This window comes from Procambarus clarkii, chromosome 13 (genome assembly GCF_040958095.1).
Source record: "Procambarus clarkii isolate CNS0578487 chromosome 13, FALCON_Pclarkii_2.0, whole genome shotgun sequence".
NCBI lineage: Eukaryota > Metazoa > Arthropoda > Malacostraca > Decapoda > Cambaridae > Procambarus > Procambarus clarkii.
Window position 1 is genome coordinate 10,601,247 of NC_091162.1, and position 24,564 is coordinate 10,625,810.

The 24,564-nt window shown below is 52.4% G+C and overlaps 2 protein-coding genes across 5 annotated transcripts in view; both read right to left on the bottom strand.

Moving 5' to 3' along the window:
- Positions 1–24,564, bottom strand: part of LOC123757338 (uncharacterized) — a 157,306-nt gene that overhangs the window by 76,871 nt on the left and 55,871 nt on the right. For 3 of the 4 annotated variants that reach the window (XM_069323611.1, XM_069323613.1, XM_069323614.1), the window contains one exon: positions 18,375–18,612. In XM_069323611.1, coding sequence (XP_069179712.1) covers positions 18,375–18,612 — 238 coding nt within the window. The remainder of the gene's footprint in view (positions 1–18,374; positions 18,613–24,564) is intronic. The other variant, XM_069323612.1, reaches the window with a different exon arrangement.
- Positions 5,637–6,210, bottom strand: LOC138364498 (large ribosomal subunit protein mL41-like). Its single transcript, XM_069324143.1, has one exon. It carries the CDS (start codon positions 6,198–6,200, stop codon positions 5,637–5,639), a length of 564 nt encoding a protein of 187 aa, XP_069180244.1. The 5' UTR covers positions 6,201–6,210.

Sequence of the window (24,564 nt, forward strand, 5' to 3'; positions counted from 1 at the left end):
GCGAGTAAGATGTTGGAGTGAGGGAGACAGGCTGGGTGTGGCTGCTCTCACTCGAGGGGTTCTGAATGTGTTCATGGCCAAATGCTCCTGTTGGCCCATACGAGGCAGCTGCTATTGGCCCATACGAGGCAGCTGCTATTGGCCCATACGAGGCAGCTGCTGTTGGCCCATACGAGGCAGCTGCTGTTGGCCCATACGAGGCAGCTGCTGTTGGCCCATACGAGGCAGCTGCTGTTGGCCCATACGAGGCAGCTGCTGTTGGCCCATACGAGGCAGCTGCTGTTGGCCCATACGAGGCAGCTGCTGTTGGCCCATACGAGGCAGCTGCTGTTGGCCCATACGAGGCAGCTGCTGTTGGCCCATACGAGGCAGCTGCTGTTGGCCCATACGAGGCAGCTGCTATTGGCCCATACACGGCAGCTGTTATTGGCCCATATGAGGCAGCTGCTATTGGCCCATACGGGGTAGCTGCTATTGGACCATATGGGGCAGCTGCTATTGGCCCATGCGAGGCAGCTGATATTGGCCCATGCGAGGCAGCTGATATTGGCCCATGCGAGGCAGCTGATATTGGCCCATACGAGGCAGCTGCTATTGGCCCATATGAGGCAGCTGATAATGGCCTATATGAGGTAGCTGCTATTGGCCCATGCGAGGCAGCTGATATTGGCCCATACGAGGCAGCTGCTATTGGCCCATACGAGGCAGCTGATATTGGCCCATACGAAGCAGCTGCTACGCGGTGTTCTGAATGTGTTGATAGTGAATGTATATAGTGTGTGACAGTGTATAGTGTGTAAATAGATTGTATATATACACAAATTAGCATGATACATAGTAAATATGTGCTGCATATGTGTACACAAGTTTCATGCACGTAACACAGTGTCTACGGACAGTACGGATGTTGTACTGCGATATTATAGTGTACGTGTTCATTATACATTGGATTGGCACATAAAAACAATGAAAATGTGTTTGGAAAGGTGCGCAAAAAATGAACGAAAATATATTCGCGGCAACTCGCGCGCCCCGCCCCGAGTGCCCCACCGCCCCCGAGAGCTTACGGCACGGGCGCACGGGGAATGATGACGTCACGCCCCAACTTCCGGACCCCATAGCAGCCAAAGTAAGTACAATTTCGACTTTTTTTTTACATACCCATACTGAGGGAAGGGTTTTTGACACTTTAAAAAGAAAAAATTATTTTTTCCAGAGAATTTATTTCCTGCGCACTGCGGGGGTGTCACATTTGGAGGCAACGCAGTTAAGGGGTTAAGGAGCATAACCAAGCAAATATTGCGACAGCCAGAAAAATGATAGGATGGATTACGAGAACTTTCAAATCTAGGGATCCCATCTCAATGGTTGTACTCGTCAAGTCACTTGTGTTGTCCCGTCTTGAGTACTGCTCAGTACTCACTTCCCCCTTCAGAGCGGGAGAGATTGCTGAAATAGAGGGAATACAGAGAACATATACGGCACGCATAGACGCAATAAAGCACCTAAATTATTGGGATCATCTCAAAGCCCTCCAAATGTACTCACTAGAAAGAAGACGAGAGATATCAAATAAAATACACCTGGAAGATACTGGAGGGCCAAGTACCAAATCTACACAGTAAAATAACAACGTACTGGAGTGAACGATATGGAAGAAAATGCAGAATAGAACCAGTGAAGAGCAGAGGTGCCATAGGCACAATCAGAGAACACTGTATAAACATCAGAGGTCCACGGTTGTTCAACACCCTCCCAGCAAGCATAAGAAATATTGCCGGAACAACCGTGGACATCTTCAAGAGGAAACTTGATTTATTCCTCCAAGGAGTGCCGGACCAACCGGGCTGTGGTGGGTATGTGGGCCTGCGGGCCGCTCCAAACAACAGCCTAGTGGACCAAACTCTCACAAGTCAAGCCTGGCCTCGGGCCAGGCTTGGGGAGTAGAAGAACTCCCAGAACCCCATCAATCAGGTATCAACCAGGTATCAACCAGCACCACAAACGAAGGCGCAAAATGCGAATAGAAAAACTGCGACCCAGCAACCCAAAGGAGCAAGATAACCAGCTCCAGCAGGGAAGAAAGACGCACGCGTCCCAGAGGCATCCAAGAGAAGAACTACCCAGGACATGAACTGCAGGAAAGCAAACACACCCGTTCCGGAAAAGAAACAAAGAAAAACTGGAGCCGGGACCGGAACCCAGCAAACCCGGTTCTAAGAAAAGGAACCAGAAAGGCAGGAGCGGCAGACCAAAAGTCCACAACCCCCCACAGACAGCGCAACACCGAAGCCTGCAGGAAGTCACACAGAAAATTGCAGAAACTCGGTACCAAAACAGAACACCGGAGAAGTCCAAAAGCAGGGAACTGAACATGGACAGAGGCCCACCTGAGCACCAAACAACAGGATAGGCCAGAAGCACTGACCCAGATACACAAATAGGTGGAGCATGGGAGGAGGAAAAACGGGAATAGGTAAGGAAAACCCCGAATACGGCCCAAGGAGCGGCCGGGAAGTAAGGCACACGACCAACCTCAAAATGTGTAGAGGGCGGCGTACATACCCGATGGACGTCATGGACAGCAGGGTGAAGTCAGGCACCGAAGTTAGGCAAGGAATGAGTGTCCCGAGAGGGAAAAGACCCAGGTGTCGACAACGAAACCAAAAGCACTGAAATGCGGGGCAGAGACCCACAGGACAACAAAGAACAAAAGACAGGGACAAAAGTCACTGAAGACCCACGTAAAGTGACCACACACACCACACCAAACACCCCTTTTAGGAGCCATCGACTCAATCCCGCCAAGCGGGGAAGAGTAAACAAGGATAGAGCAGTGAACAAGGGTGGTGGAGTGAGCAGATTATCCCAATAAGATACTTGCTCCAAACGCATTAGCCTAACGAGAGAAGCAAAGCTCTACGTAGTACCAATGATGGAACTTAAACCGTTCCAAACTTCCAGTTAATATGCCTGCCAACCTTTGGAGAACAGCGAGGTATTGCCCGAGCATAGAAGCAGCAGAGTAGCGAATAATAACTAGTTAGTGGCATGATTTGCCACTAACTTTGCCTGCAAGTGTGGTATAGAACAGACACTTGCGAAAAACTGTACCGACTCCCAGTGAGCTGAACTCTCAACACTGCCCGCCAAAATAACACCCACATACCACTGTATACGCAACAAAACATATGTAGCCTCTGTGTGGTTGTGTTTATTGTCACCAATCTTCACAAAATAATAGAACTGGGACAGAGGCACACGCCACCCTTGCAGCACATTTTGGACATGAAACAATGGGCATATAAGGGATAAATGTAGAATCAGGAAAGACCCGAGGAATGACCAGCACGGTAACAGGTTCGGTGATTCGCAGAACCAATTACCACGTAACGTGGTGGTGGGGCCCCACGATTTATGCAAACGTGAGTTGGACATGTATATGAGCGGGAATGGTTGGGAAGAAATAGGAGCTGCCTCGGACGGGCTAATAGGCCCTCTGCAGTTCCTCTGGTCTTATGTCCGTATGGTCGTATGCACAAGGGGACACAGGAGGAAGGCGAGTACCCAAAGGAGCAACAGACACGAAAAAGAAACCGATCAATGTCAGAGGGGAAAGGAAGCAGAAAGCACTAAGAAGCTATGTGGTGGAGGCAGACTCCACCCACAGGAGTAACTGTAGAGAAGACAGAGCCCAGGAGGCTCAGGAAACTGCACAACTGTCAACTGACAGGAGAGGTGGGTCCCAAGAGCCAGAGCTCAACCCCCGCAAGCACAACTAGGCAAGCTCCCCACCAAAAAGTGAGAACCAGCCCATGGCCGACAGAAGTGCCAGACATGACAACCTCACCTGTAGAGCAGACACACAACCGTGCCACAACATAGGCGAGCCATGTAACATACCAGGAGAGCGCTAATGGTGTGCCCGAAAGCCAAGCATACTCAAGGCAGTAGGCATGGAATGTACCGTTACCTGAATAAAATGCGTAAGTCGAAGGAGAAATACGTCCTGAGGCGTGCGCACCGCAGAAGACAGAGCAGGACAGAGGGGGAGGAAGCGGCGCCATGCCAAGCCATCCCACACCCGGAAGCAGAGGAAGAACGAAGTGACACCCCAGACATAAATCCAGAACACCCTCAGCATCCAGAGGGCCACGACCGAAGAGAGAAAACAAGCAAGAAGCAGTGGAAAAACCACGAGAAACGACGCGAACACACGAGCATACCACCCATAAACAAAACGCACACCGCGGCCCCAGCACACGAGGTACGAACACACCACCCATTCACCGGGAGGCGTGGCTCGTACACCAGGCGGACACACACATCGTACACACAACGTACAAACACAACGTAAACACACATCGTACAAACACCAGGAAGGCGTGCGTAACGAAGACGAAGAACGCCGAAAATGGAAGTAGAGACGACACGAAAACAAAACAAGGCGAAAACGAAGCAAAAGAAAACAGATGACGGAAGGTAACCAACGAGGCCGACAAAAGACCAGAGGGGAAACCTCATCGAAAATCAACAGACGTTCCAATAATATTGGAAGGTACGAAGAGACTCGCAAACCAACGAGAACCACGACAAGCACCCCTGAGCAAGGGACACGCAGGGACAACGATACGAAGTGGTTTAGCCATTGTATGTACAAGGCAATATATAAATCCATCAACGCGTGTTTCACACCTTGTATGAATGTACCTTACCTGAACAAACATTTGATTTTTTTTTTCCGGAACAGTATCGCAACGTAAGAGCAAAAAGGGTAAGGAAAAGGGGGCGAAACACACCCCCAGGAACGACGGGACCGCCGAACCCGAAGGAACACGGAACCAAACCCAGGGAGGGGTATACCCGAAAACAACAGGAACACAGAGAGGAAAGGAACAACCCCACTCTGAGGAACTGCCAGCCCCTCACCAAAGGTACAAGGACCCAAGAGGGGCAAACGGGGCCGAGGCCCCCCAGGCAACCCCTCTCTAACCCCGGGAACCTCGACGGCATGACCCGGGGCCGAGCCGCACCCCCAAAGCCCCAGCATGACAAGGAAAGGCCGGGGCAGCCATGCAAACACTAAGGATGGGAGCCCACTGGTCAGACCCATACGGCACTGCTGGAGGAACCGACTCGAATGCCTCCGCCGCCACCCTGGAAGAGGAAACCCATGAGACCGCCTGAGTCTCAACCCAACCAGACCCCGCCCCAACCCCGAAACCCTCCTATGATACCTGGTTGATACCTGGTTGATGGGGTTCTGGGAGTTCTTCTACTCCCCAAGCCCGGCCCGAGGCCAGGCTTGACTTGTGAGAGTTTGGTCCACTAGGCTGTTGATTGGAGCGGCCCGCAGGCCCACATACCCACCACAGCCCGGTTGGTCCGGCACTCCTTGGAGGAATAAATCTAGTTTCCTCTTGAAAATGTCCACGGAGCTATGGCCAACTATAGTTATTCTTAAATACGTAGTCATTATACAAGTATCCTTTAATTTTTTGGTTCTATTATTAAATTATTTTGTAAATCATAAAAACTAATTTTCTATTATACGAGGTGGAGTTTGACACCCCCACTGCACTGTGTACACATGAATGAGCAAAATTTTAAATCATTATAACAAGAGTGGGGGTAAACTATATTAAACACAGAAAGGCATAAATTGCACACAGTAGTTCAGAAATAAAGTATATGACATGCTTTACCAATTCCAAAAAAATTACATAAAATATATCTGACCCAATGGAGAGTGCCTTTTTCTTAGCCTCATCTGCTGTCAAGAGTTCCATCTCTGATGGTTCAACTGGGCTACCGTCTTCATTTAACTTGCCATTCTTGAAATCTTCTGTTATCTTTTCACTATATACTGCATAAAATAAATCTTGTGGTCCAAATTCGCTTTGTATAACATCTGGTACTTTGTAAGACACGTATGGCTTTAGCTCAAATCCTTCCAGGTCAGGAACAATAATTTCAGGAAACATTTCTGGAATTATCTTAAATTTGTTTCCAATGTTCATGCCAATTGGTCGTACCCCTCGGTCAAAGAGGCCCTCTAACTCTCTATGTAACTCTGGTTTATGCATCATTTCCTCTTTTAGTTGCCTGGTCCCTCGCTTCCCATACATGAGGAATTTTCTAAAATTCCTTTTTCCTAGTGCAACAGAGGAGGTGGACAATGAGCGTGTGTGGACCAGCATCGCCGCTGGTTGGTTGGTTCGGAGCAGGAAGCAAGGGAGGAAGTGTATAGAACAGAAGGGGAAGAACAAGGAGCGGAAGGAGCCAGAGCCAAAGCGACCCCCATCCCCAAGTCCGGACCCAACCACCAAAACAAGGCAGCCTCGGGGCATCCAGCGCCGCAAACAACCAAGAGCGTCACAGGAATCTACAACCCGCAAGCAACGCCGCAGCCGCCTGTACCCAATTAACATGATCAGTGGCCTGGGTGAAAGGGAGCACATACCGACAACACTTGCCGTATGATTCCGGGTCACAAAAACAATGACCCAACAGGCAGCATGGCGGAGGCACAACCTGTGAGTGTCACCCTGAGACAAGGGAACAGATCAACCGACAAACTCGCAGGATGCGAGAGGGACTCCGGGGACACACCTAGAGGACCACGGAGCCCCCGTGGGGTTTTCCAGGGCCCATAGCTGTTGGTACACGCTAAGTGAAGCCCAGGCAGGGTACCGCGAACCGGCACCCAATACTACCAACAAACTGCTAAAGCTGAACCCCCGGGACGTGTCCACTCACGGGGGCCAAGCGAGGAGTACCACCAACAGAAGGAATCAAAAGAAATCACCTAGAACATCAATGGGGGACCCCAAAGGCAGACCCCCCCCCCCACCAGGCAAAAACAAAAATAAAAGAAAAACCCCACAAGAGGACAACATACCCAGGCGGAATAGAGCCGGCCGTTGTTATGGTGAAAACTAGCTGTGCAGTACCCTGCGCCCCTACCAGTGACAAAAACTACCACCTACCCAGAGACAAACCAGGTTAACAAACCCCCAGCTGACTCCAAGGGAAGCCCAGTACCGAGCAGTAAAGAACACAGCGGAGGTAGAACCCAAGGTGACTTGTGGAAGGTGGCCCGAAGCCCCAAGGGCAGTACTTACAGGGCACCTAGGGAAGATAGCCCTAGGCGCATGCAGCCCGAGTACCATGGAATCTTACTCTTGGCTCACACCCCACCGGTAGAGACAGTCCACACCACAAGGCACAGAACTGAAACAAAAACCGGAGCCAGAGGCACTTGACCAGCCAGTAATACCATCAGCCAAGAACTGTCAGTTGGATCGCCGGCGTGGAGGGTCTGGGGCTCCCCCTTCCCCCTCTCGGGGAGGGGGGGTTGCGCAGACGGTGGCGCAGCGACGTGATGACGTCATGCTAGTCAGATAATTTTGTTTGGGGAGTTCTGTCCACTCGTTCGGCTTTCGGTAGCAATATTTTTACCAGAATAGGGGTTTGTTTTGGGGCGCCTACCTTTCTGGGTGCCTATCCCAGTCGATGGCAGACATAGAATGCTCCCAACCACAAAGGGGTTTCTATAGGCCATTGCTCCTCGTGCCTCTCTGAGGGGGCCAGGTTCTGGCTCGTGGTCCCCGGTAGGCAAGAACTCCTAGCACTTTGACTGATGCCAGAAAGTTATACATATCCATTCAGCCTGGATAGCTCCGGGGAGCCGACGGGGCTTCCCCCAGAAAACCAGCATTGAATGTAATAAAATGCCATTTTCTGGGTGAGTCCCCGAAGGCTCCCTGGAGCTATCTAGGCTGATATGGATATGTACAACTTTCTGGCATCAGTCAATGTGCATGGAGTTCTTTGCTACCAGGGACCATGAGCCAGAACCTTGGCCCCCCTCAGAGAACTACGAGGAGCAATGACCTATAGAAACCCCCGTGTGGTTGGGAGCATTCTATGTCTGCCATCGACTGGGCCTGGCACCCAAAAAGGTAGGTGCCCCAAAACAAACCTCTATTCTGGTGAAACTATTGCTACCGAAAGCCGAACGAGTGGACAGAACACCCCAAGCAAAAAGTAGCAAACAAGCATGATGTTATCACATTGTTATGGCTTCTTGTTCCAGGGGAAGGTGTTTTCTTATTCCCCCCCCCTCCCTCCTCCCTGTATGAATTTGATATGAGTTCTGCTCCTCCCCGGGTTCGGTTCCAGATTCCCTTGGGTTTTATGGTCCCTTCTTTTTGGTGGTTTTCAGCTTACCACATCTCGCCTAAGGAGGTTCGGGATGTGGTAAGCCGTTGCTTGAGCAGTTGTGTGGGAGTATGAACTTCACCATGCTAGTTTACCTGCCGGGTCGGGTCTGGGTTCAGCGTCTGTTCTAGTTCCTTCGGGGCCATCCCATCTGCCTCTCTCGTGACTGCTGGGTTAGCCTCCAGGGGAATTGCGTCGGTTGCTGTGTTACCGGCTTCCTCTTTGGGTTTTTTGGGGGTTCAGTGCCTTGGCGCCTACCCAAGCCCTCTCTCTCTATGTGTTCACAGATGCCTTGTCTCTCAGTTGGGGTTTTGTGACCTATGCCCACCACGTCAGCCAGGGGTGGTGGGCTCCTTCCTTCTGCAGCAATGACGTCAGAGGGAGAAACAAGGAAGCGGTCCGAGAGACCCACAGAAACCCAGCCAAGTCTGAACTGAGAGGGAACCAGATGGGAATTCCTCCATTTCACCAAGAACCCGAACCTGACGAGCTGGGAAAGAACCAAGTCCCTGGCGAGCAGACACGCAGACCGGCTGGGAGCCAACACCAGCCAGTCATCGAAGTAGGCCACAACCCGAACACCTAACAGACGCAAGCAGGTCACCACAATTTGAGGTGCCAGATTCATGAGGTGCCAGATTCGAGCCGAATGGAAGGCAACAAAAGCGGTTGATACCTGGTTGATGGGGTTCTGGGAGCTCTTCTACTCCCCAAGCCCGGCCCAAGGCCAGGCTTGACTTGTGAGAGTTTGGTCCACTAGGCTGTTGCTTGGAGCGGCCCGCAGGCCCACATACCCACCACAGCCCGGTTGGTCCGGCACTCCTTGGAGGAATAAATCTAGTTTCCTCTTGAAGATGTCCACGGTTGTTCCGGTAAGCGTATCGCCCCAAGAAAAACCCGATCCCTGAACCCCGGATGAATCAGGATGTGTCAATACACGTCTTGGAGGTTCAGAGACACCATCCAAGCAACCGGCTCCAAAAAAAGCTCGACCTGGGAGAGAGTAGTCATCCGAAAGGAGGGGCAAAAGACCCAGGGGTTCAGATGACCTCAGATCAACAGTCCCGTTTCGGGAATGAAAACAGGCGGGAAACCCACCTGAGGGTGGGATGAAGGAGGACACAACCCACACCCAAGCGCACCTCACTCCAAGATGACCTGATAGAGTGCAGGAGAAGAGGTCTGCCCTGTGAACCCGAATCCCCTGAAGGAGGAGGAACCACCCAACGCTACTGCAAGCTGAAAGAAATGACCCGAAATGCCCACAAATTGTGAGACCAGGGGCGAGAATACAGTGCGAGCCTCCCCTGCCCCTCCATCGACCCGCAAAAGAGCCAACACCCCTTATGAGAATCCGACCGACGCACAGGGCAATCATCGAGCCGACCAGACGCAGCCGGCTCCGAAGGCAATGTCAGTTCTGAAACTGGCACCACTGACCTACCACGACTGAAGGAAACCTGAATCATGGCATGACCCTTCCGGGAAAGACCCCCATGGCCACCTCAAATAACCAGTAAGTCAGACATATGGCAACAGCTAGACAAAACCACCTGCAGATGCTGTACTGCAGAATCTGCAAACAGCAATGGACAAAAGTGCGACGAAATCCTAAGAACCAGGACCTATGCAGATTCCAAGGAGTGAGCGAGCACGTCAGCGAGCGCAGCCTGCCAGCATGCGAGACGAGAAGCAAAGAACAGAGACACCGCCTCCCTCAGAATCGGCGCAAACAACTTCAACAAGGCAGCCGACGCCCAAGCCACCGAGGCAAGAGCACCAGACACCAGATGGGACCGGCCCAGCAACCAGTGCCTCCACATCCTCCTCGAGCCAGTCCGAAGACAGCTCGATCAGGGAAAAGAAACACAAAACTGAAGCCAAGTGCCACCGGGCGAGAAAATCCTCAGCTACTAGGGATGCTGAAAGGACAGGAACCTGCATGTGAAGCTGTACGTGGCCAATATAAAGTTATAAAGTTCGCCCCCAATAACGGGGGCGAACAAACATGCATTGAGGTGCTCCAACTTGCCCCCCCCACCAGGTAAACCTGAACCACCATAAAGATTTCCTACCATTCAAGCGTGCGGGGACCGACAGAACGAGTGCCACACCCTCCAAGAAAAGAAAGGACAGTTTGCTAACCAGGATGACTCCAGCACCTTGTAACACATACCAATAAGGAAAAGTATAACCGAACTCAAACGAGAAAGGGAAAAAACCAGCGTTGAATGTAATGAAACGCCATTTTCTGGGTGAGACCCGGAGGCTCCCCGGAGCTTTACCGGCTGATATGCTAATGTCAGACTTTGGCATCAGTCATGTGTATGGAGTTCTAGGGCCTACCGGGGACCACGAGCCAGAACCTGGCCCCCTCAGAGAGGCAAGGGGAGCAATAGCCTATAGAAACCCCCGTGTGGTTGGAAGCATTCTATGTCTGCCATCGACCGGGTCAAGCATCCAGAAAGGTAAGCATTCCAAAACAAACCCCTATTCTGGTGAAAATTGCTACCTAAGCCGAACTAGTGAATAGAACTCTTCAACAGAAAACACGGAAACTAGTATGACGTCATACGTCACCGCGCCGCTGTCTGCGCAGCTCCCCCCTCCCCGGGAGGGGGAAGGGGGAGCCCCAGACCTCCCACGCCGGCTATCCACCCATCAGTTCTGAGGCTGGATGTCAAAACACGCGAAAAACGCCGACCGGAGGGAGGGAGGGTTGCCGGGGAGCCTCCGGGTCTCACCCAGAAAATGGCGTTTCATTACATTCAACGCTGGTTTTCTGGGGGGAGCCCCGTCGGCTCCCCGGAGCTAACTACCCACAGAGGAAGGTCAAAGGGACAAAACCGGGAGGCGGGCACCACGCACCCCCCAAGGAGGCGAGACAACCGGCAGCAAACGCCAACCCAAGGCGCCACAGCCCCGAAAATCCCGGGAACAACACGAGAACCACGAGCAGCAAGGCCCCTGCACGAACACCAAAAATCCATGCCCGAAAGACTGCAAGGCCACGTCGCCCAGACGGCAGCGAGAGCAGCGAAGCCACGAACGCCACAGGCATGAGGGAAGAACACAGGCAGCTTAGCCGCAAGAACACGGCTGACCACCCGGGACACCATCACCCGCGAATCGGGAAGAACAGAACCGGAACGCAAAACGCGCTCCGGACCCAAACGCCGTGGCACGCAAACAACAGCAGAGGGCCGCCACTGAACACAAAAACGACACACCCCCGGCCCGACTAACAAAGCACCAACAAACCCTGGACCCCTCCAGAATGCAGCAGCCCCACCCCGCGCCAGAAAAGATGGAGACTGCTGCCATCAAACAACCAAAACGCTAAAACCGAAGGAGCAAGAAAACACAGCGAACCGACCCCCAGAGGCAAAGGCCCAAAGGAAAGAGCCGACGAAAAAACACACCGGAACCGAAGGGACACTACCAACCGAGGAGAAGACAGAGCACGCTGACCAGAGACCAGGATGGTGCAAGCGGCGCACGAACAGGCCGGAGGTGAAATGACGCACAAGACAGCTGACTAACGGTGCAGAAGCAACACCAAGACCGAAAGCAAGCTGAAGCGGCTCCGCCTGCGCCGCACGAAAAGAGGCGACAGTATGTGGCAAGACGACGGCCCCCAACCCCCACTAGAAAACCAAGCCGAGAGTAAACCAAGCCAACAAGAAGGACCCACCGAAGAAGGGACAGGAAAAGGAAGGACCGCCAAAATACCCCATACTGCCGCCAAGAAGCACGCAGGTGGGACACCTACCACGAAGCCACCCGACCACCAACCGGAGGCGAGACCACGAGGCAGAACATAAGCAGCCCCGACAAGGCCCCCCCTGAGCCCAGGAAAAAGGCGGAGCCGCGAGAAGATCTCGGGCGCGACCACCGAAACCCAGGCGGCACAAGGAGATGGAACGTCTGCCGAACAGAAAAACTCCGAAGCATGAAAGCCCGCCAGGAGTTCAGAAACGACGGGTCCGACGCGAGACATCGCAAGACCCCCCCCCCCCCAAAAAAATAAAACAACAACAACCGGCAGGGCAAGCTAGGAAAACCAAAGAAGGCGGAAGGGTCGCCGCCAGAACAGGACCCGAACCAAGGGGCACGAACAACTGCAACAGACCGAGACAAAGAAGCACATCACAGGACACACGCAGAACATTCCTGCTGCAGAAGAGGCAGGAAGAAAGAGCAGAAGCACAAAAAAAAAAAAAAAACCAGGAGAACAACCAGGGGTGGACAATCAGGCAGGGACAAAAACCCCACGCAATCCCCAGGCACAAAACGGCAGCAAAGCGCCACTCCACAACCGGACACAGGAACAAGGACACGCCACCGTGAAACACGGTACCAATGCTCACGTGCAGCAGCAGCAGCAACAGGCACCACTGCAACATGCAACATGTAAATAGCAACTCCCCTCTGCAAAGGCAGAGAACGGAGCAGGCAGACCCCAGACAGGGCCAACGGAGACACGACAAAACCCTGCAGGCCCAGAAACCTGCACCAGGCGACCGACGGCGGAGAAACCCCGCTCGATACCTGCTGGATGAGGTACTGGGAGCTCTTCCACACCTCAAGCCCGGCCCAAGGTCAGGCCAGACCGGCCAGAGGATGGCCCACCAGGCAGCCGCTAGGAGCAGTCCACCGGCCCACATACCCCCACAACCAGGACGGGCCGGAACTGCCATACGAAAACAGGCCAGTGCGCCCTGGAAGTCCACGGACGAACCAGCAAGAAGGCTTATGCTCGCAAGTAGGTCGTGTAACAAGCACAGACCACTGATGGTAATACAGTGTTCCCCAAAAGTGCCAATAGCACCACTGCACTCCACTGGTACTATCCCGCAAGTTCTACCAGATAGGCGGGACCCAAGAGCCAGAGCTCAAATCCTGCAAGCACAGCCAGGAGACTCACCAGGTGAGTACAGAACCAACCCTACAACCCCCACACCTCACAACATTAAAAAAGGAGGGTCCCCTGAATGACTCCAGCATGGGTTGGACATGCACATGAGGGGGACAGGAAGGGGTGAGAAAGGGACAGTCACTGGTGTGCGAACGGTCTCAGTCGTACAAAATTATACCTAAATAAAGACAGGTATATGAACACCGCCGCATCCAGCGCCCGGCCAAAAGACGCCAGACCGCAGAAACTCACCTGGCGAATGGTGGCTCGAACTTGACACGACTCAACCGTGCCCAGAAGAACTTGGGAGCACCGCCAGGTGAAGACGCCAGAGCCGGACCCGCAGGAGAACAGGGAGAGGCGAAGGAGGCGGTCCACACCCATGACACAGAAAACCGCGGTGTCCTCCCCACAACTGGGAACCAGGACACCCCTGGCGCAAAGGGGCACATACCGCAGCCAGGGAGAAGAACGAGAGGCGAAGCACTGTAGCAAAAAAGGGCGCAAAACCCCAGCACTGAACCATCGCCCAGACCAAAACAAACTCCACGGCGCATGCGCATAACACGCTGGCCGAACCGCACACCCTCCCTGCGGGAAGGCGCCAGCCAGGACTATTGCACGAGAAAAAGAGCCAAAAGAGGAAGCAGGAACAATAAAACCGGCCAAAGAAGCAAAGAGCCCAAAAAAAGGGAACCCAAACGGGCGACAAGTAGCCCAAACGGGCGACAAGTAGCCCAAACGGGCGACAAGTAGCCCAAACGGCCGACAAGTAGCCCAAACGGCCGACAAGTAGCCCAACCGGGCGACAAGTAGCCCAACCGGGCGACAAGTAGCCCAACCGGGCGACAAGTAGCCCAACAGGGCGACAAGTAGCCCAACAGGGCGACAAGTACTAGGAGCCGACAGACGTTCCAATAATGCGGGAAGTAGCGAAAAACCTTCCCGTACCCTCGAGAACACAGAAGCCAACACTAGTCCCGAAGGCACACGAAGGCGCAGGCGCACCCGAGATCAAAAGTCACGCAGAACCCCATCGAACGGGGAAACATGACAAAAACACCGTCCCAAAAAGCGGGGGAGGAAACATCCACCCACAGGACGGAACCAACCGACTCAAAGGCCAAGGAACCGAGCCCGGGGAGGGGCCGACGGCCAACAGCACGTACGGCGAGTGGGGAGGAAAGACCCCACTCCGCGTAACCACAAGCCCCGCCTAGAGGGGGATAAAACCCCCCACGGGGTCTAACGGGGCCAAGGCCCCCCCAAGTCAGCCCCTCCCCAGCCCCGGGAACCTACACGACAGGCCCCGGGGCCGAGCCGTTCCCCCAAAGCCCCGGCCGTACCAGAAAACCGGGGCAGCCGTGAAAACACTAAGGAAGGGAGCCCACTGGCAGACTCATACAACACGGCTGGAGGAACAGGCCCAAATGCCCCCGTCACTACCCCGGAAGGGGAATTCCCCGAGACTGCCCGAGTCTCAACACCACCAAACACCCCGCCCTGAACCTACAGACGGTAAGGAACCGGATGCAGGCAGGAAGGGTGAACCAGGGGAAAGACAAGGGGGCGTGGATGGAACCGAAGCAACCAACACCCCCAAGTCCCAAAACGAAATACAACGGGGCAGCCCCGGGGCTCCCGGGGAGGAAACCACGAGAACGTTGCCACCACCAAGGCTCAAGTGCAACGCCCCTGCTGCCCGCACCCGCTTTGTTAGCACAACTGGGTAACCGAGCCACAACGAGCAACCAAACTCGCAGGACACCGGGTCGAAGGTGTCACCGACCCCACAGGCAGCAGACGGAGGCAAAACAGAGAGTCACCCAGAGACAAAAGGTGAGAGCAACCCTCAAACTCGCTGGAAGCGAGGGGGGGGCTCTGGGGTCACATCCATCGGACCCGCGCGCCCCCAGGGGTTTCCCAGGGTCCCGAGCGTTTACTTTAAGAGGACTCGCGCTCAGGTAATCCCAGGCAGGGTACTGCTAACCGGCACCCAAGCTACCAAACAACTTTCTAAGAGCTGAACCCCCGGGACGTGTACACTCACGGGGACCTAGCAGGGGGTACCACCAGAAATACTCAGAACACAAGGGACACAAGGGGCAAGAACGAAGGCAAACCCCCCCACCAGGTATATAAACAAAAGAAAAAGAAAACCCCGCAAGAGGACAGCGTACCCAAGCGGAACAGAGCCGGCCGCTATGATTGGTAAAGACAAGCTGCACAGTACCCCGCGCCCCACCAGTGCAAACACTGCCCCTTACTCTAAGGCGAACAAGGGAGACAGAACACCCGAGCACACAAAGAGCGGCCGAAAACCAAGCGGTAAACGGCCAAGCAGGGGCAGGACCCAAGGAACTTGTGGAAGGTGGCCCCAAGCCCCAAGGGCAGTACTTACAGGGCACCTAGGGAAGGGAACCCTAGGCGCATGCAGCCCGAGTACTGAAGAATCACACCCGGCTCACGCACCACCTAGAAAACAGACACCACACTCTAGGTACAGTGCTGAAACAACCACTGGAGCCGGAGCACATAACCATTGCCTATAGCATCAGCCGAAGAACTGATGGGTGGATAGCCGGCGTGGGAGGTCTGGGGCTCCCCCTTCCCCCTCCCGGGGAGGGGGGAGCTGCGCAGACAGCGGCGCGGTGACGTATGACGTCATACTAGTTTCCGTGTTTTCTGTTGAAGAGTTCTATTCACTAGTTCGGCTTAGGTAGCAATTTTCACCAGAATAGGGGTTTGTTTTGGAATGCTTACCTTTCTGGATGCTTGACCCGGTCGATGGCAGACATAGAATGCTTCCAACCACACGGGGGTTTCTATAGGCCATTGCTCCCCTTGCCTCTCTGAGGGGGCCAGGTTCTGGCTCGTGGTCCCCGGTAGGCCCTAGAACTCCATACACATGACTGATGCCAAAGTCTGACATTAGCATATCAGCCGGTAAAGCTCCGGGGAGCCGACGGGGCTCCCCCCAGAAAGGGTACATAATCAAAGCAAAATCCGGGTCACGGATGAGGTATGCCGCAATGGCCTCCCAAACCATCTTAGGTGTGACACGGAAGGCTAAAACCTCTAAAAGAGACCAAAGAACCCAAGGGAACCCAGAACCGAACCCGGGTTCGGGTTTGGTTCTGAGAAGCAGAACTCATATCAAATTCGTACAGGGAGATGGGGGGGGGGGGGTAAGAAAACCCCTCTCCCCTGCAACAGCAAGTTCTGCACCGAGGGTACCAACACCCAAGTGGGGTCAAACAGGGCCCAAGCCCCTCACCCCAAGTCAGCCCCACCTCAGCCATGGGATCCTCCATGCTAGGACCCGGGGCAGAGCCTTCCTCCATACCCTCCGCCTCTAATGAAAAGGCCGTCAACCGGAAAAGCTGGGAAAAGAGTGGGTCTGCTGGTCAGACCCCGAAGCAAAGAACTACTGGAACTACAAAGAACCCCGAAGCCCCAACTGGAGGAACAAGCTTGAATGCCTCTGTCACCGTACCGGATGGGGCAGCTCCCAAAACTGCCCAAGTCTCAACACCATCTAAACCCTGCCCCAACTCCAAAACCCTCAGATGTTTGGGAACTAGCAGCAGGGGGAAGGATGAGGGAGGAGGACAAATAACAACAGGGAGAAGGACAAGGGAGCACGTACGAAACCAAAGTCGAAGTGACTAACGGCGCCAAGTCCGGGTCCCAATAACCAAAGCAGGGCAGCCTCGGAGCATCCGGAAAGACAACCAACTTAGCGTGTTGCAGCAACCTAAACCATGCATGCAACGGCGAAGCTGCCTGCACCCGATTATCAGTATCAGTGGACTGGATGAACTGGAGCACCAGCAAGGAACACCACTCGCAGGACTCAGGGTCAAAGGTGTCACTGACCTAACTGGCAGCATGATGGAGGTAAACACAGTGAATGTCAATCTGAGACAATGGGACAAAGCAACCCTTGAATATGCACAAGGTGAGATGGAACCCAGAGGATGCATCCACTGGACAAATGAGCCCCAGTGGGGTTTTCCTTGGCCCTTAGCTGACTGCTAAGTAAAGCCCAGGCAAGGTACTAACCGGTTGGCCCAAACTACCGCGAGAGCAATTAAAGCTGAACCACTGTGACGTGTACAATCACGGGAACATAACGGGGAACCACCAAAAGAACAGAGGGTGGACAATAACCAAGGGGCAGATCCCAACCAGGCATCAAAGAAAAAGAAAAACCCTGCAGAAGCACAATGTCCCCAGGAGGAACAGAACCACCTGCTATGTATCAATGTCACACAAGCTGCACAGTACCTTGCACCCCTACCAGCGACAATACTATCTCCTATCCAAGGTCAAATAGCGGGTATAAAAACCCCCGCTGACCCCAAAGGCAAGCAATCACCAAGCAGCAATAGATCCCTACGGAGGTAGTTCCCGAACAGCTTATGAAAGAGAACCCTAAACTGCAAGGGCAGTACTTACAGGGCACCTTGGGAAGGGAGCCCTAAGTGCGTGCAGCCCCAGTACTTCATGAATTACTTCTGGCTCGCACACCACAACACAGCAGAACAACACCGCAAGGGCACAGCACTGCACCGAGTCTGCAGCCAGAGTCAAACGACTGCCACCAAGCACAACAGCCTCAGAACTGAGGTTGGATAGCCGGCAAGGGGGTCTGGAGCCCCCCTCATCCCTCTTCCAATTTGGGGGAATCTGCTCTGACAGGCAGCGAGGCGTCCGGTGTGACGTCATGCTTGTTTGCTTGTTTTCAGATTGGGGAGTTCTGCTTAGCAGTTCAGTTTTCGGTAGTAATTTCACCAGTTGAGTCTGTTTTGGAATGCCTACCTTTCTGGGTGCCTAACCCGATTGATGGCAGATATAGAATGCTTCCAACCACACGGGGGTTTCTATAAGCCATTGCTCCCTTTGCCTCTCTGAGGGGGCCAGGTTCTGGCTCGTGGTCCCTGGTAAGCATTATTACTCCATTCGAAGGACTGCTGTCACGGTCTAATATATGTATATCAGCCCGGTAAGCTCCAGGGAGCTGGAGGGGCTCTCCATACAAAATACTTGGAAAACACTGATAAAAATATAAATCAACTGAGAAATGATTACAAGTATTGTATTATTAAAATCTGGTAAGGAATGGGTGATGGATGATGTTTAATCAGGTGCATTTGCTCTCTAGTCATGTAAAATATATTATATTGCAAGTGAGAATAAATAATAATTGTATCCAAAACAAGTTACTTACAGCATGAAAACTGTCGTTGATGAGAAGGTACATGACAAGTAAGGCGATGTTTCTGGAGGTAGGATGTAGTACTGAAAGTCTTGCCACAGTTGCTACAGCCCCAGGGTCGCTCTCCAGTGTGAGTCCGATGGTGTTGTTTAAGTTTAAGGAGGCGGTTGAATATCTTACCACATACCACACATTCTAAGCCTTTGCCCCCAACAGACCGACGAACTTCAAGAGGAATCTGAAATATTCCCTGTTAATTTTTTTTCCTCATATCCTTTCACAGTGCTTCATAGACATACTAGCTTAGCACTTTTTCCTCATAATTGACTAACATTTTCCCTGTTAATGTTAAATGAATTCATTTGGCATTATACACTGGCTATATAAACTTTGTTGCATGATAAACAAGAATAAATTTTGATGAAAACTGAATAAAACCAGCGTTGAATGTAATGAAATGCCATTTTCTGGCCGAGCCCCGGAGGCTCCCTGAAGCTCTCAAACTGACATGTCCCATATTAATTTGGTGCCATCAGCCCCTGGAGTTCGAGTGCCTACCCGAGACCAGTGCCAGAACCTGGTCCCCTCAGAGAGGCACAGGGAGCAATGGCTATATGAGCATTCTACATTTAGAGTTTGTCATGTCTGCCATCGACCAGAGATACAAACAAAAAGGTAGGTGAAACAATACAAACCTTTAACTGGTTAAATTTGTAACTTACATCCAAACAGAGCCACAGAACTTCACCCCAAAAGAAAACTATGAAACAAGTCAATCATCATCCCACTAGGACGCCCGCTCGTTAGAAACGAACGAGCTCCACCTTGTCGAGGGTTGGAGGAGCCCGCTCAGGTGATCTGGTGAAAATCTGATCTGCTGAAAGAGGCGGAGCTGCAGGAAGACCCTCGGGTTCGGACACCAAACAACCAAGGCCTGAAACCAAGACTGGCCGCCCACAAGGGGAAAAACAGGATTACTCTACCCTGGTAGGTCACCAAGCGAGCCAGGACCCGGAGCAACAACAGAACCAGGGGAAAGAGTATAGGTAACCCCGCCTCAACTGGTCTAGTCGAAACGCAGTGACCCCCAACGGCCTCGTAGGCGAGGATGGGTGCTGCATATACAGGAAAATGCCTCGACCAGGTCGTCGCAAAGAAGTCCACCTCCGGGTGCCCAAACGTCCAGCAGAGCCAACGGAATAAGTTGGCATCAACTGTCCATTCTCTGGACAGGGGAATGAACCGGGACAGGCTGTCTGCCAGGACGTTGGACACACCCTGGATATGAACCGCCAGGGAGAACAAAACCCCGAGAACTCAGCACACAAGTCACCCCTGAAGCGACCAGACCCGAAAAGCCAAGGACCGCATAGAACCCCCCCGTTGTTCAGACAGTGAACCACTGGGGAGGAGTCTGAATTGAGCAGGATTGTCGATCCTCGGGCGATGCAAACCCTCTGAAGCGAAAGCCATATTGCCGTGAACTCCCGCACCGTGCTGTGAGCCTGACGGAAGGACAGACTCACTGACTGTGGCCAGCCTGGGGAGCACTGACCACAAAGCCCCAGCCAAGACACGATCCATCCGTGAACATATTGAGCAAGGGCTTGGGTAGGTACCACGGCACTGAACCCCAGAAAAACCCGAAGAGGAAGCCAGCGATACAGCAGCCAACGCAAGGCCCCCAGGGACAGAACCCAGTGTCCTTTCATGTAAAAATGTGAGGTGCCAGATTCAAGCCAAATGGAAGGCAACAAAAGCAATAAGCACACCACCCCACCAAAAAACCAAGCTATTCTCGGAACCCCGGATGAATCAGGACATGTCAATACGCATCCCGGAGGTCCAGGGACAACATCCAAGCACCCAGCTCCAAAAGCAGTCGGAACTGGGACTGAGTAGTCATCGGAAAGGAGAGGCAAAAGACCCAGGGGTTCAGAGAAGACAAGTCCAGAATGAACCTCAGATCTGCACAGTCCCATTTCAGAACTGGAAACAGGCAGGAAACATACCAGAGGGACAACATCATTTCAACCACACCCAAGCCTACCCACTCCAGGATGACCCGCCAGAGTGCAGGAGAAGAGGCCTGTCTCGCCAGCCCTGAACCCACCAAAGGAGGAGGAGCCATCCAACGCCATCGTAGGCCAGAGAAAACAACACAAAATGCCCACAAATCGTAGGACCAGGCGAGAACAGCGCGAGCCTCCCCCACATCGCCCCGTCAACGGGGCGAACAACAAAAAGACCAACGAACCTTACAAGAGCTCGATCAATGCTCACAGCGAGCACAGCGATCCAGCCTGGTGAGCACCGATCACAAAGCTCCAGCCAAGACATGACCCATCCATGAACACATCGAGCAAAGGGTCAGGTAGGTGCCAAGGCACTGAACCCCGAAAAACCCGGAGAGGAAGCCGGCGACACAGCAGCCGATGCAAAGCCCCCAGAGGCCAAACCCCAGTGATTGTGAGAGAGGCGGACGGGACGGCCCCAAAGGAACCAGAACACCCGACAAAACCAAACCCGACCCAGCGGGTAGACCATCATGGCAAAGTTCGGGCTCCTGCACAAACCCTCGAGCAACCACCGAGTGACCCGAGAGCCCCCAGAAACAGGTGAAGGCGGGACTGCAGCCGAAGCAGACACCGGAGGGAGAGACAAGGAAGCGGTCCGAGAGTCTCACACAAGACATAACCAAGTCCGAAGCTGAGAGGGAACCAGATGAGACTTCCACCATTTCACCAGGAACCCAAACCCGGTGAGCTGGGAAAGAACCAAGTCCCTGGCGAGCAGACACGAGAACTTGCTGTAGCCTACACCAGCCAGTCGTCGAGGTAGGCCAGCACCCAAACACCTAACAGATGCAGATGGGTAACTACAACCCAGGTAAGGCGCGTGAACACACAAGGTGCCAGGTTCAAACCGAATGGAAGGCAACGAAAGCGATAACCGAGACGCCCCACCACAAAACCGAGCCAGTCTCTGAACCCTGGAAGAATCGGGACGTGCCAATACATGTCCCAGTCTGGGAACACCATCCAAGCGCCCAGCACCAAAAGAATCTCGACCTGGGACAGAGTAGCCAAACAGAAAGGAGGGAGAACAGACCCCTGGGTTCAGACGGGACAAGTCCAGAATAAACCGTAAGTCCGCACAGTCCCGTTTCGGGACTGGAAACAGATGGGAAACCCACCTGAGGGACGTTGTCGTTTTGACCACATCCAAGCGCACTCACTCCGAGATGACCTGACAGGGAGCAGGAGAGGAGGTATGCTCCGCCAGACCCGAACTCCGCAAAGGAGGAGGGACCACCCAACGCCACCGCAGGCGACTCAAAACGACCCAAAAGGCCCACAAATTGTGGGACTAGGTCACGATTGCCTGGTCTCGGTGATTACCCACCCCCCAAGGGTGGGCAATAACCGAGCAACAAAAGAACCCTGCGGAGGTAGTCCCCGAACAGTTTGTGGAAGTTAACCCCCCAACCGCAAGAGCAGTACTTACAGAGCACCTAGGGAAGATGACCCTAAGCGCATGCAGCCCCAGCACTTCTTGAATTACACCTGGCTCGCACACCACCACACAGCAGAGGAACACCGTAACGCACAACACTGCTCAAAGGATGGAGCCAGAGTCGATCTACTGCCACTCAACACAACAGCCTCAGAACTGGGGTTGGGTAGTTGGTGCAGGTCTGGGGCTTCCCCTTCCCTCTCCTGAGGGGGAAGGATGGGGAGCTGCTCAGACAACAGGGCGGCAGCTGTAGTGACGTCATGCTTGTTTGCTTGTTTTCTGATTGGGGAGTTCTGCTTGCTCGTTCGGCTTTCAGTTAGCAATTTTTAACCAGCTGTAGTTTGTTTTGGGATTCCTACCTTTCTGGGTGCCTGACTTGGTAGATGGCAGACAAAAATTGCTTCTAACTACATGGGGGTGTCTATAGGCCATTGCTCCTCTTGCCTCTCTGATGGGGCTATGTGAGAGTATGGTTGATACCTGGTTGGTACCTGGTTGATAGGGTTCTGGGAGTTCTTCTACTCCCCAAGCCCGGCCCGAGGCCAGGCTTTACTTGTGAGAGTTTGGTCCATTAGGCTGTTGCTTGGAGCGACCCGCAGGCCCACATACCCACCACAGCCCGGTTGGTCCGGCACGCCTTGGAGGAAGCAATCTAGTTTCCTCTTGAAGATGTCTACTGTTGTTCCGGCAATATTTCTTATGCTCGCTGGGAGGGTGTTGAACAACCGTGGACCTCTGATGTTTATACAGTGTTCTCTGATTGTGCCTATGGCACCCTTGCTCTTCACTGGGTCTATTCTGCATTTTCTTCTATATCGTTTACTCCAGTACGGTGTTATTTTACTGTGTAGATTTGGTACTTGGCCCTCCAGTATCTTCCATGTGTATATTATTTGATATCTCTCTCTTCTTCTTTCTTGCGAGTACGTTTGGAGGGCTTTGAGACGATCCCAATTATTTAGGTGCTTTATCGCGTCTATGCGTGCCGAATATGTATTCCCCCTATTTCAGCAATCTCTCCTGCTCTGAAGGGGAAAGTGAGTACTGAGCAGTACTCAAGATGGGACAACACCAGTGACTTCAAGAGTACAACCATTATGATGGGATCCCTGGATTTGAAACTTCTCGTAATCCATCCGATCATTTTTCTGGCTGACGCAAAATTTGCTTGGTTATGCTCCCTAAACGTTAGGTCGTCAGACATCATTATTCCCAAATCCTTTACGTGCTGTTTTCCTACTATGGGCACATTTGATTATGTTTTGTACCCTGTATTATGTTTAAGGTCCTCATTTTACCGTACCTGAGTACCTGGAATTTTCACTGTTAAACATCATGTTATTTTCTGATGCCCAGTCGAAAACTTTGTTAATATCAGCTTGAAGTTTTTCAATGTCTTCAGCCAAGGTAATTTTCATACTGATTTTTGTGTCATCTGCAAAGGATTATATGAAACTGTGACTTGTATTTTTGTCTATATCCGATATGAGAATAAGGAAAAGCAGCGGTGCAGGGACTGTACCCTAAGGTACAGAGCTTTTAACTGCGCTTGGACTAGATTTTATATGGTTGACTGTTACTCGCTGAGTCCTGTTTGACAGAAAACTAAGTATCCAGCATCCTACTTTACTGGTTATTCCCATTGACTTCATTTTGTGTGTTATAACGCCATAGTCACATTTATCGAAAGTCTTTGCGAAGTCCGTGTATATCACATCAGCATTCTGTTTTTCTTCTAATGCCTCAGTGACTTTGTCGTAGTGATCAAGTAGCTATGAGAGGCACGATCGTCACGCTCGAAATCCATGTTGGCCTGGGTTGTGAAGGTCATTGGTCTCCATGAAATTGGTGACCTGACTCCTAATCACTCTCTCAAATACTTTTATTATGTGCGACGTTAGTGCAACTGGTCTATAATTCTTTGCCAATGCTTTGCTCCCTACCTTATGTAGAGGGGCTATGTCTGCTACTTTAAGTGCATCTGGTATCTCCCCAGTGTCCAAGCTGGTCACTGGGGAGATACCCCAGTTGAATCGTGCCTGGCACCCAATGGCGTATTTATACGCCATGCGCACAGTGGGCCATGTTACTCATGGCGTATATATACATCATGCGCAGCTTAAGGGTTAAGCATACTTGTCATAGGGTCAATGAGTACATAGCTGGTGCCAAGCGTGAGAGAGAGAGAGAGAGAGAGAGGCCCCCGCGAGGCGAGAGAGCTCTGACCTCTGGGTTCAATCTCAATAACAACAGTGACGTATTCGTGACATGGTCATGACATCACTCTTCTACCGATCATGTAACGATCAATATCATTGGTTAACCCTTAAATGGCACATGGCTATATACTGATTGACACCCACAGGCGCATAAAAAAAAAAAAAAAAAAAAAAAAAAAAAATTATTTTTTCTTTCTAACCTGTTAAGTCGTGTTCCCTGATCACTGGAAAAAAAAATTCAATTGTACTTACCGGCGATGTAATTGAACCGAGAATATGGATGATGACGTCACAGTTTGCATGTTCGCTCATTCATGGTGCGTCCCGGAGGCGTCGCGCGCGGTCTTCAAGCAGCCACAGTTGCCATGAATTTATTTTCGTGTCATTATTTACAGTGTTTACGCGTGTATTCTTTGCAATATTAGTCACTAATTATGTTGCACATAATGTCACTTGACAGTTATTGT

Excerpts from the sequence above, each read along its gene's own strand:
- LOC138364498 (XM_069324143.1), bottom strand. The coding sequence starts at position 6,200 with ATGCTGGTCCACACACGCTCATTGTCCACCTCCTCTGTTGCACTAGGA.